Source organism: Pelmatolapia mariae, linkage group LG22 (genome assembly GCF_036321145.2).
Source record: "Pelmatolapia mariae isolate MD_Pm_ZW linkage group LG22, Pm_UMD_F_2, whole genome shotgun sequence".
Lineage (NCBI taxonomy): Eukaryota > Metazoa > Chordata > Actinopteri > Cichliformes > Cichlidae > Pelmatolapia > Pelmatolapia mariae.
Genome location: NC_086245.2, coordinates 20,285,410 through 20,298,769, shown reverse-complemented (window position 1 = coordinate 20,298,769; position 13,360 = coordinate 20,285,410). Strand labels below are relative to the sequence as shown.

The window sequence follows — 13,360 nt, the reverse complement described above, 5'->3', positions numbered from 1 at the left end:
AGTTCTATTAATCTGCGCTCGTTTACTCTTGAACCGGAACCGGAAGTAAGTTCCAAAAAACTGAATTTTGGAACTGAAATTGAATTGTAGAACTGAAACTGAATGGTGAGAGTGAAACTGAAATTATTCGAGAGCTGAATTTTTAAAGGATAAAATGCAGTTTCGAAGCAAATGAATTCATTTTCAATATATAAAATTCAATTTCAATTTAGTGATGATCATTTTCAAACCATAAATTCAATTTCAAATTAGACTAATTCAAATTCAGTTTTCAAAAGCTTTTATTCAAGTTACAATTCAAATTCAAATTTAACTTATTCAAATTCAGTTTCTGATGGCACAGATTTCTGCCTACATCCTCATACCACCAGAGATGCAGACTTTTGAACTGAGCACTGGTAACAATTGTCTCTTTAGTCCAGAGGATGGGGCTTCCCTGTTTTTGATTTGATTTGTCTGACCACATTGCTTCAGTCCAGGTTAAGTGCCTCAGGGAAGACAGCAGGGTTTTTTGATCATGTCCACATATGGCTTCGTCTTTGCATGATACGCCTTTAACTTAAATTTGTGAATGACACGGCAACGCATGTTTACAGACAATAATTTCTAGAAGTGTTTCATGAGCCCATGTAGTGATTTCCATGACAGGACTGTGCGTTTAATCCCGTGCATTCAGATTTTCAGCTGTCTCTTGTGCACAGAGATTTGTCAAGATTCTCTGAAACCTTTGATGGTATTATGCACTGTAGATACACAGAGATATTCAAAGTCTTCACAATTTACATTGAAGAACATCATTCTGACATTGTTCCACAATTTGTAGAACAATTTCTGTTGCCACTGAACTTAATAAGTTGCAAAATATTCCTCTATCTCTTTATTTTTAGTGCCACTTACTTTTCTAGCATTTTATTTCCCCTGCTCTATTTTTTTAGATGTTTTGCTGCTATCAAATAATTTTTTTTAATGGCACACTTTCTCAGTTCAAACATTTGATGTGTTTTCTGTATTCTGTCATGAATTTTACATATTTTATACAGAGTCCCAACTTTTTGGAAATTGGGTTTGTATTTTCTAATTGACTTGTCTTCTTATGTTTTTATATCTTTTGTTTATCTTAAATGTACAGCACCTTGGTCAACAGTTGTTGTTTTAAATGTGCTATATAAATACATTTGACTTTGACTTTCCTACCAAACAAAAGTTTGGGACAGCAGGTGGGCAGAGCTATGACCATATTAGGGATATATCCTCTCTTATGGATCATACAAAGCTAAATCTAGAAAAACAATTTCTGAAATGGAGTATTTAACGCAGTTTGAAGCTTGAGCTTTTGGCTTTTATACAGTTACACACATGCAGAGTTCATTATTAGAACCTTAAGCCAGGTTAAGTATGAGCATCTACCACTCTAACAATACATATGCAGAATGTAATGACACAAAATAAAAAAACAGAAAAGAATGATAGGTCCCCTTTATGTTCGCTATGCAAACACGAAGGCCTATTTAAAGTGTTAGAATACGTTTCTATTATAATCAAATAATAAAAGGAGATATGACAGTCTTGATACGATTGGTGGGGATATTAATGGAGATTAGTCAAGGTGTATTTGACAGACAAGTACATGTTCACAAGGCTGTCCATTTGTTTGCGAAAAATGAGAACAAGATGGACAGCTTTTGTAGCATTTCAGTTGTTACAAACCACCTCAAGAGTATAACCCATGGAAATGCTGTACTTCTGCATTGTTGTCGGTTAAAACAAAACTTTTAGAAAGGTATGTGCACTACAGATGAGCCCCTGCTATCTGTGCAGCTTCAGTGAGAACTGCCGTGGCCTGTTGTCTGTATCCTTGAGACAACTCTTTGGCCCTCCTCACTTCCCTCATGTTCTCCTCCAGGTTCTCACTAAGTCTCCCTTGTTCTTGGTAAGTTTCTGCTGCCTTCTTCACTTGCTCAGCCATTTTATCATGGCTACGGAGCAACCAGCCGATAAGCTCTTGAAGGGTGGTCCCCTTTGAAATGGTGATCCTGGCGCTGTCAGAAGCACCCTTCATTTCGTTCTGAGCCCTCTGCAGACGTGGAGGAAGCGGTTTCCCCTCACCTGCACCCTCAGACCACACAGGAAACACCCTGAGGAAGAAGTCGTAGCCCTTCATCTTAAGAGAGACCTGGTATGTTGGTTCTGGAAGTACATGACTTTTTTTTAAATGGGGGAGGGGGTGAGGCATCAGCTACCATGTAGCTTGTGTTAAAAAGTATGTGTCACTCACCTTGCTCTCTAATCTTCCCCAAACACTGAGCAAAAGCAAGGGTGTCATCATGGGCACAGTCACAGCTCTGCTGGAGGTTTCTTATATGCTGCACCATGGCCTCGTAGCCTTCCTGCTGCTTGTTGAAGGTCTCAGCCATCTCCAAAAACCTCTGATCCAGCTCTGGCACGCACACTCGCCTCATCACCAGCCGTCCAATCCGTCTCACAGTCTGTGCATCTGAGTAGAAAAAAAGAAAAAAGAAAGCACGAGTAACACAGCAAGAAAAACAGGTGGATCATTTTTATAGTTATTAAAAAAAAAAAAAAAAACTGAGATGACTTGCCGCTGTGTGCTGATGAACGGCTCAGCCTGGCGGATTCAGCACTATTGACTTCAGAGCGTCGGGAATCCAAGAGAGGCCGTCTCTGAAACAGCGAAAGTTGGTTTTATTTACATAGTGTTTTTTCTTTTCTTCTTCTTGTGCCACAAATATTAGGCATATTTGATCACGTGTACCAGTGCAATGATGTGATCATAAACTCAGCTTCAATATTATAATAATTATGTTTCAAATCCCCAACAAAAGTAGATTATTAGGGGAAGACCCAGTAATGCTACATTACAGCAGTTAAGAGGATCCCATCATTTTACTTGGAAAAATCGAGCGAAGCTGTATAGTTTCCTTGCTAAACTCTAAGGAAGCCACTTTACGTTCTTATAAAGACACCATAAAACCCAGTGCAGCGCATAAACACATACCTCATTGTTGTTGGAGTTATCGCCAGAGAAACAGCAACAGCATAAACGGAACATTTTCTGCAGCTCTGTGGCCTCTCAGTTTGTTTTCAGGTCACTTATTTCTAACAAGGCGATTGTAGTCCGCATTCCCCGTGACGTCAGCGTCATGAGAGTCGAGGAAAGAAAAGCTTCCTGGTTTTGTATTTTACATTACTGTACAGATAAGAATTCAACAGGTGCAACGACAGGTGAGCTATTACAGCGCGGCATGCAAAGCTGTGCTTCAGCTCGGTCTGATATGCCTGTCCGAGAGGGATATATAACTACAGTTTTGTTCTGAATAACAGAGTTCGCAGAAATATACAGTTATAAAAAATGTCCTTAATTCAGTAACTGGATGTTAAATTTTCATATTTTTCGGGAGAGCTCGAGGACCAGAAGGCCTGAACATGAAGGTACAGGCTAAAGTCCAACCAGAGCAATAACTAGTGCAGTAAACAAACACCCTGACTAAAAAAAACCCCTATATTATGATTAGTCCACAACCTATTATAACCTATATAGGCTTCGTCCCACCTATTCTGGAGACACCGATGACTGTAAGAAACAGCCTTTTCTACAGTTACCCAGAGACACTGACATATTATTCCTCCAGGTGAAATTAGCTGTATCCTAACTGTACTATAGAGCTATAGAGAAACTTTTATGTTTTATTCACACCTGCTGTTTATGAAAACCAAAAGGAACTGCTGGGCTTATTTCACAACTCATCTTGGTCTCAGAGTTGTAATATTTTTGTCCAGGCTACAGGGGGCAGCATTACGACATTCTGTGCAGACCACAGAAGAAGGCGAAAAAGACGGGAAAAAAAGAAGCAGAAGAAGAGCATCACAACAACCAGAAAAAATTGAGTTCTAGCTACATGAATGAACAATTAAGCTAACACGTTGTGCTTATTTGTTTTGTTTTTTAACCCCTGGCAGACAAATTAATTTATCCATACGTAGAAGCCGCCTTGAAGTTGTCGGCCTTTAAATTCATACATTCACAACAAGCTGCTGTCGGGGTTTGCAGGCAAACTGCCTGTAGCTAATCGACAACAAAGAGACTACAGCTGTACGCCGTAGTCATACCGTTAGCGTTGGTGCCAAAATCCTTCATTTTTTCCTTCGTTTTCCGTCAAGTAGTCAGACTGACATGACGGGGATGGCTTCTCCAGAGAAGGCGTCAAGCTCAAAAAAGAAGGGCGAGAGAAAGTGTGCCACCAAAGAGGAGTACAGGCAACTGTCCAGCATCATGGGAGTCATGAACAATTTGAGAAAACAGGTGTGAGTGTGTGTGCGGGAGAGAGAGAGGGAAGACGAACCAAAAGTACCAGGCTGAATATCTTTAAGAGGGCTTTACATTAGGCATTTCCTCTGTTCTGACACCTGATTACTGCGTGTTCTTTGCAGGGTACTCTCTGTGATGTGACCTTGGTGGTTCAGGGAAAGCACTTCCCTGCCCACCGAGTGGTGCTTGCTGCTGCCAGCCACTTCTTTAGCCTCATGTTCACCAGTAAGTCTGACAAACACAAACCAAGACCAATGGCGGCATATTGAGGGAGCATGAGTGTGATTTCTTATTATATTTTAGAAGGTAGTAGATGCAGATATATGTTGCATAAATAATCAGAATTGTGGATTCCTGTTTTTAGCTTTTAAAAGTTGAATGAGCAAAAGGAAAGAAATTTATATGTAAAAGTAGATGCCAGGAGAGCATGTATTGCACCTCCACACCCCAAAGGCTGTGTCCTCACTGCAGAAAAAACGGAATATTTTACTTAGTGTCATCTGCCCACTCCTAATCTAATAAAGGCAAACATAGGAATTAGTCTATTTAAGTAATTACATTGATTGCGCTTTTCTCAATAAAGATGGCACAAAAGCTGAAAGTTTATGACCACCCCTATAACGATTACTATGTATTTTTATGCATAATCTATTTATTACTGCTTCCCATCTTGACACACTGACAGTGATGTTGTCATGTAGTGCTAGTACACTTGTTATATTTGTGTCTGTTATATTTTTTTTTACTTCTAGCCAGAATGATGGAGTCAATGTCCCACGAGGTGGAGCTCAGGAGTGCTGAGCCTGAGATTATTGAGCTGCTGATTGAATTTATCTACACTGCAAGGTAAGAATTGTGTATCACATTAATTATTACACATAAAAAACAGAAGCATTTCTTATTGAGAGAGGATTGTTTGTTTTTTGTTTGTGTGTGTGTCAGAATCTCCGTGAACAGCAGTAATGTCCAGTCACTGCTGGATGCAGCCAACCAGTATCAGATTGAACCTGTGAAGAGGATGTGTGTGGAGTTCCTTAAAGGACAGATTGATGCAACAAACTGCCTAGGTGAGTGCACAAATACAAATACAGACCTTCCACTTGCGTTACACATGATATTTACTTACTCTTGTTCTGTTCTCCTGTAGGCATTTCAGCCCTTGCAGACTGCATGGACTGTCCAGAGCTGAAGGCGGCTGCAGATGATTTTTTTCAGATTCACTTCACTGAAGTCTATAAATTGGATGAATTCCTGCAACTGGATGTTGCGCAGCTCACACATCTGCTGCACCAGGACAAACTCACCGTCCGTGCTGAGGCCCAGGTACGCGTGTATACATCCTTTAATTATATTTGTGCCAAAGAAGACGTCTGTCACCAAAAATTTGTTAACATGTTCTTCTGTTGCATTGTGCTCAGATTTATGACGCTGCAGTGCGCTGGCTGAAGTATGATGTGTGTAACAGAAAGCAGTACATGGTGGAGGTGTTGGGGTGCGTTCGCTTTCCACTGGTTTCCAAAACATTCCTCTCCAAGACTGTCCAGGCTGAGCCCCTCATCCAGGACAATCCACAGTGCCTCAAGATGGTCATCGGTGAGCAGGAAGAGTCAAAAACACATGCATGCATGTACAAATTCTACATTTCAAGTGAACAAAATGAGCAGACAAAGTTAACTGTCTCGTTCATGTGGATGGAAAAAAAAAGCACAAGCAGTTCACACTGGCAAAGAAAAGGTTTTAGGGATGTTTTATGAATGCATTAAAGGGAGTAATATCTCATTTATATGTAAGTATTTAGACTTCTCGTGCGGCACCCTTGGGTCCAGTCTACTTGGAATTATCTTAGAGCCCTTGCTTTTGGAAGTTTCTCTAATTTTTCTCAGCAGAATTGTTCAGAAGGTTAGTTGCTCAGTGACTTCTTTCCTCAAAACACTGCACTTATCTGGTGCTTTTTGGTGAACTCCCTGCAGGCCTACCCTTGAGGTCTTAGCCACCTGTTTAACTAAGACGCTCTGTTTCACATTACTCAGGAAGACTGTTAGTTATTCCAAATTTCTTCCATTTAAGCATGGCTGAGGTGCTTTTAGTGCTTTAAAAAATATTTGTAATCCTTCCCCAGATCTATACTTTGGCACAGTCCTGTCTCACAGGTCTGCGGAGAGTTCAACTCAACTTCACCTCTTTGCTTTCAGACGGGTGTGAGTCTTTAGTAATTGCGTCCAGTCCAATTATTATATTGCTTGTAGAGGGACGAGTTAAACTGTATAAACCACTAACAGGTAGATTGCACCAGAGCTCATAATACGGGATCTGAATACTTCAGTAAATGGGAAATTTCGTAACTCTTTCCTTTTACTTTGTCATTGTGGATTATTGCGTTTTGATTAATTGTGGAAAATAAATTCACTCCAATTAACACCCTCTAAAACAAAATGTGAAATACTTGAAAGACTTGATAATTCTATGCATGCCCTGGAGTCGTAGAAGTGCTGACTCTTAATCTAAATGATCTACATCATACATTATTATAATAGCAAAAGATAGATGTATAACATATTGGGTGTTTCATTACCTCAAAGGGCTGCTCGCTTTACTTGAGCACACACACAAAACAAAATAACCAGTGCTTTTCTCCAAGGTGGGATGCGTTACCACCTGCTCTCCCTGGAAGACCGTGAAGACCTGGGAGAGAGCAGTCGGCCACGACGCAAGAAGCACGACTACCGCATTGCTCTGTTTGGCGGCTCACAGCCTCAGTCCTGCCGCTACTTTAACCCGAAGGTACCGGGCTGCAAATGCTAATGAGTTATAGTCACAGGGGCAATCACACCAAAGAACAATTAAAGGGAGTGCAGATATGTGCTTTTGAGTATTACAGTATAATTAATAAGCTAAAGATAAGATTGTTTTTTTTTTAAAAAGGTTTTAATTTTACAGACACCTAATCCGTTCTTTGGTTCACAAAACACTCTATGAGACTTGAGTTTAGTCAGGTCTGTTGAAATCATATTTGTGAATGTTTACTATGGTTTTCCATAAAGGACTCTAGCTGGACCGACATCCGCTGCCCCTTTGAAAAGCGCCGTGACGCCACAGCTGTCTTCTGGGACAATGTGGTTTACATTTTGGGTGGCTCACAGCTCTTTCCCATCAAGCGTATGGACTGCTACAACGTCCTGAAGGACAGCTGGTACTCCAAGCTGGGTCCACCCACACCTCGCGACAGTCTGGCTGCCTGCGCTGCCCAGGGAAAGATCTATACATCTGGGGGATCAGAAGTAGGTAAGCATGAAGTGAGGGGAGAAAAGATTTAAAAATGAGAGACTCTGGGATCTTGTGCAACTACCCAAAGAGATGCAGACATGGGATGTGGAAAGTAAGCTGGTTTGTGCTACTATTATTACATTCTCTAAAAATGTAGGAACATTTAAATGTAAAGATGTCTTGTTAAAGCATAGATAATGATTTCTTCACGGGTGACTGACCACCAACGTGTGCCTACAGGCAGCTCAGCCCTGGACCTTTTCGAATGCTACGACACCAGGACAGAGTCATGGCAGATCAAAACAAGTATGCTGATGGCGCGCTGCAGCCATGGATCCGTGGAGGCCAACGGGCTCATTTATGTTTGTGGAGGAACGGTGGGGAACAATGTCTCTGGCAGAGTACTCAACAACTGTGAGGTCTACGACCCCAACACGCAACAGTGAGTTAAACAAACATGTAACATACAACACTTCTTAACGTGTCCATTTAAAGTGCCATTGGCCTGCTCCACTCAACTTTTACCTTTCACAGATGGAGGGAGTTATGTGGGATGAGAGAGGCCAGGAAGAACCATGGACTGGTGGTTGTAAACAACAGGATATATGCTGTTGGAGGGCAGGGAGCAATAGGTAATTCATCGTCCCCCCAGATTTTCATACCGCCCATGCACTCCCCCTTTGATTTTGATTTTGATTTTATTGATTAGCATTCAAATATCTCAGTGAATACAGAATACAAAATAAAGATTACCACAAAGCAAAAAATCATGAGACAAGGCTAATCAAAAGGTATTGGCTGAAGCATTTGCTTATTACGCCAACCCTTTTAACAAAAAATCTTTTGCATGCAGCTCCTGTACACAGGGCTCGAAGCAAAGAATAAAACAAAGCAAAGCAAAAACAAACAAACAAACAAACAAACAAAAAAACTTTCCACCTTAGATAACTACATCAAAGCAAAACAAATCAAGAGTTTCAGAATTATTATTTTTGCTCTTTTCATTCTTGATTAATATATTTTTCTAATACTCTATTTTTAAACATGTTTTTAAACAAGGAAAATGAACTACACCTTTTTAAATCACTGTCATAACTATTCCACAGGTTAACTCCTCTAACAGAAACACATCTCTGCTTTATGTTTGTCCTTATCTTGTTTTTTTTAAAGACATCTGTTCCCCTTAAGTCATATTGACTCTCTCTGACTTTAAACAGCTTCTGAATACTGCGGCAAAGCAAGTTATTTTGTGCTTTATACATTATCTGTGCCATTTTATATTCGACTAAATCATAAAATTTTAGGGTATTCAGATTAATAAACAAAATGTTAGTTGGTTCTATATAGTTTGATTGATTTATAATTCTTATAGCTCTTTTTTGTAACTTGAAAATAGGAAGAGTATTTGTTTTATATGCATTACCCCATATCTCCAGACAATAAGTCATATATGGAAGCAACAGAGAACAATAAAGTGTGTATGATGATTTTTTGTTCAGGACATGCTTTGTTTTGTAGAGAATAGCAATGGTTTTTGACATTTTTGTTTTCACATGGTTTATATGAGACTTCCAGCTCAGCTTATCATCAATTATCACTCCAAGAAATTTATTTTCATACACTCTTTCAATTTCAATTCCATTAACCCTGATTTTAGATACATTTTTCATTTGTCTAGTGCCAAAAATAATCAATTTTGTTTTCTTTATATTTAATGATAGCTTATTTACATCAAACCAGTTTTTTAATATATTTAACTCCTTTTCCGCTGTAGTCAGAAGCTGTTCTAGGTCTTTACCTGAGCAATACAGAGTGGTATCATCAGCGAACAATACACATTTTAACAGTTTGGAAACACTACATATGTCATTTATATATAATATGAATAATTTAGGGCCCAGCACAGAGCCCTGAGGAACACCACAAGTCACCTTCAACTGATTAGATTTTACATTATTGATTTCAACATATTGATATCTGTCATCCAGGTAACTTTTCATCCACTTATATGCTATCCCTCGTATGCCATATCTCTCTAGTTTATTCATTAATATAGAATGATCAATTGTATCAAATGCCTTTTGTAAGTCTATAAAAACACCAACAGTATATTCCTTATTATCTATTGCATTAGATATCCCTTCTACAAGTTCCATCACTGCCATCGAAGTGGACCTTTTCGCTCTAAAGCCATATTGGTTATCACTTAGGAGATTATGCTTCTCTATATATTTATCAAGTCTATTAACAAATAACTTTCCTAAAATTTTTGAGAACTGTGGGAGTAGTGATATTGGCCTGTAATTGGTAAACTGACATCTCTCTCCGTTTTTATGGATTGGAATAACTTTTGCTATTTTCATTTGTGAGGGAAACACACCAGTTCGAAAGGACAGATTACAAATGTATGCGAAAGGTTGCACTATATATTCTATAATACTTTTAACTAATTTCATGTCAATACCAAAACAGTCGGTGGACTTTTTATTTTTAAATGTCTTCACAATGTTAATTATTTCTCTATGAGTTACAGCACCAATAAACATGGAGGACACATTCTGAGTAATATGTTTATTTAGGTTGTTATTATTTCTTGACTCTGGAATTTCTTTTGCTAAAGTAAAGCCAACATTTACAAAGAAATCATTAAATTCATTTACAATGTCTTTAGTTTTATCAAGCACAATATCTTTATCTTTTTTAAAATAGTCTGGATAATTCTTATTTTTTGAGCCCTTTTTGATTATGCTATTTAATATCCTCCATGTTTCTTGTGTGTTACTTCTATTTTGCTCCAATAATGTGTGGTAATATTCTTTCTTACTTGTTCTTATAATATTTACTAATCTATTTTTATATAACTTGTACTTTATTTTAGCATCTTTTGTCCTCTGTTTTATGAATCTCTTATATAGATTATTTTTCATTTTATATGCATCTTCTATCCCCTTTGTGATCCATGGCTTATTTGATCTGTGATGCTTTCTAGTGATTTTCATTAAAGGACAATGTTTTTCATATAGTAAAATTACAGTTGATAGGAATGCATCATATGCACTACTTGAATCTTCATTTGCAAAAACCTCATTCCAATTGTGTTCCTTTAAGTCCACCTGGAGGGCAGCAATGGCTCTTGTTGTTCTATGTCGTATCATATCAAATGTTTGATTCTTTTTTTTAGTTTTAATCCCAAAATAATTTTGAAAAATTGCAAAAACAGGAAGATGATCGCTTATATCAGTTATAAGAAGTCCACCTACTATTTCATGGTCAATTTTATTTGTGAATATATTATCTATCAATGTAGCTGTATCAATTGTTATTCTACTTGGTTTTATAATTACAGGGAAAAGGGAGTTACTATACATTGTACTGATGAAATCTGTTGTTTTCTGATGTCCGTTTGGGTTTAGCAAATCTATATTAAAATCACCACAAATTATTTGCACTTTTTTATCATTTAGGTTGCTAAACATAGCAGCAAGTTTTTCATTGAATGTCTCAAGGCATGATCCTGGTGTCCTATAGATGCAACTTATAATTATATTGCTAGCTTTTTCAATATGGATTTCAATAGTAACACATTCCATTACGTCATCTATGATGCTTGACATACATTCAATCAGACTACATTTCAAAACTTTATCTACATATAAAGCAACACCGCCTCCTTTTTTATTCACCCTGTTCATTGTAAATAATTCGTATCCTTCCAGTCCCATTTCACTAACTTTCTCATTATCGAGCCATGTTTCTGATATTGCAATTATATTAAACTTTTTTAACTTACTTAAACATTCCGTAATTTTAGAAAAATTTTTATACAGGCTTCTACTATTGAAATGTATGACCGACAATGCATTTGCCATTTTAATATTCATATTAAATTGGTCATCTGTATAGTACTCACAAGTACTATTATTGTTATTGTAGAAGTGATTATCTGGGTCAATGTTACTTTCAGGGTCATGCATGTTGTGCTCTGCATAGTTAAACGTTTTGAAGTTCATCTTCTCAGCGTGTGTGGCAAAATAACCTCCTTGACAGTCCTTCTCATAATCAAAGTCTTCCTCTTCAATATCTCTGAATGGAAACCTATAATCTGTGTCCAAACTTGTCATTTATGTGTTTTTGTTGTTGTTTTTTCCATTGTTTTTTGAGCCATAAGGCCAGAAACACTTTCCATACCCATTGTTCATTATCCAATCGTCACTTTTCCAATAGATTCCATAGCAGATTCCTGATTATTTATATTGCTCTAAGTCTTTGAGTTCTCTTATCATCACAACTTTCGCTTCTTCAGGATTGCCATTTAGTCTTATCATTACTTTGCAGTTCCTCGTCCATGTCGCTTGTATCTTATTTTGTTTTTTCAGGCTGCGTGCCTGTCTTGCAATTTCAGCAGTCTTTTTCGTTAAATGTTCATTTAAATACACACCGGTCCCTTTTAGCTTCTTACCCTGTTTCAGTAACTCAATCTTTGTTTCCTACCTTCAGTGGCCCTAATATGCCATCATATGCACGACTGTCTGTGTGTGTGTTTCTAGGTGGACTGGACTCGGTTGAATACTATGATATTGCAACTAACGAGTGGCGTGGCGCTTCACCTATGCCGTGGCGAGGTGTAACTGTGAAGTGTGCGGCAGTTGGTGATATCATCTATGTGCTGGCAGGATTCCAAGGAGTGGGACGCCTTGGACACGCCCTGGAATACCACACTGAAACTGACAGGTTGGGTTATTAACTGAATACTACCCAAATAATACAATTTGATAAATAGATACTGCTGAAGTCTTTATCAGTAGTATGTGAACACCGCATGACCACCTTCTTCAGTGACATTTTCATTAAATTTTCAGGTCTTGCTATTTTATTCATTAATTCCTTCATTGTTTTTGGTGGTTACTATAGCTGGGTATATATCGCTAATAGGTGTAATAGCGTATTAGCTAATAATCATACTAGTAAAAAAATACTCATAAACATGCTGTCAAACAATTTGAGTTGCTTTCTTCACAAAACATTGTTGAATTCAGTCACCTGAGGAACACAAATCTATCTATAAATCTATACAGATAAGTAGCAATTGTTTAAACGCTGAATCAAAATACTCTGATTTTTTTCATCGCTCAGGTGGGTGACTTGCAACAAGGTGCGAGCGTTTCCCGTCACGAGCTGCCTGATCTGTGTGGTCGACACCTGCGGAGTCAACGAAGACGAAGACATGGACCTCATAGACTCTCAGCCACATGCTGCAGCCACTGCCTCATCATCTTCCTCAGCCTCATCATCGTCATAGCAGTAGAGGTAGTTTAACCGTACTCGTATATTGAGTTGTGATGCTTGTCGACAGTTCTGACAGCCAGTGAACTGATTTCTCTGGGCTTGTTTTTCAGAAAGGAGCTCATAGTAAGGGTTAGGCTATAAAGTGGTTATGTTCTTTAACCAGTGAAGTAGGCAGTTTCCTTTTGGCCACTCCAAAATTTTATGTCCTAATTCTTTGGGCTGGACACTAGTTTCATCTATCCATTCTCTGGATAGGTAGTAGGATTTAAAATTTGGGATTTAGATATTCATCTGAAGGCCCGTTAAAGTGCCTGCCAACAACTCTACGGACAATACTGCTGTCACACTGTTGACCTGTCTCTACCTACTGCTCAGTGAATGGCAGCAACAGTGAGAGAGCAGCAGGACTCGGTGATGAGCTGTGGGTAGTTTTTGTTTGCATCTTGTTGCCTAGACAGGGTCTGTGTTCTGGATGAGAGAAAT

General features: G+C 38.4%; 2 protein-coding genes across 2 annotated transcripts; one reads left to right on the top strand and one right to left on the bottom strand.

Moving 5' to 3' along the window:
* Positions 1-284: 284 nt before the first annotated feature.
* Positions 285-3,114, bottom strand: si:ch73-345f18.3 (uncharacterized). Its single transcript, XM_065469563.1, has 4 exons — positions 3,017-3,114; positions 2,601-2,682; positions 2,276-2,494; positions 285-2,187 (listed from the first exon to the last, which is right to left on the bottom strand). Exons 1-4 carry the CDS (start codon positions 3,068-3,070, stop codon positions 1,790-1,792), a joined length of 753 nt encoding a protein of 250 aa, XP_065325635.1. The 5' UTR covers positions 3,071-3,114; the 3' UTR covers positions 285-1,789.
* A 705-nt stretch (positions 3,115-3,819) lies between these two features.
* Positions 3,820-12,890, top strand: klhl7 (kelch-like family member 7). The gene is made up of 12 exons (XM_065471007.1): positions 3,820-4,321; positions 4,450-4,552; positions 5,080-5,173; positions 5,270-5,394; positions 5,475-5,650; positions 5,746-5,920; positions 6,966-7,108; positions 7,369-7,609; positions 7,832-8,033; positions 8,126-8,223; positions 12,139-12,322; positions 12,725-12,890. The coding sequence occupies exons 1-12, from the start codon at positions 4,193-4,195 to the stop codon at positions 12,888-12,890; spliced, it is 1,836 nt and encodes a 611-aa protein (XP_065327079.1). The 5' UTR covers positions 3,820-4,192.
* The last annotated feature ends 470 nt before the right edge of the window (positions 12,891-13,360 follow it).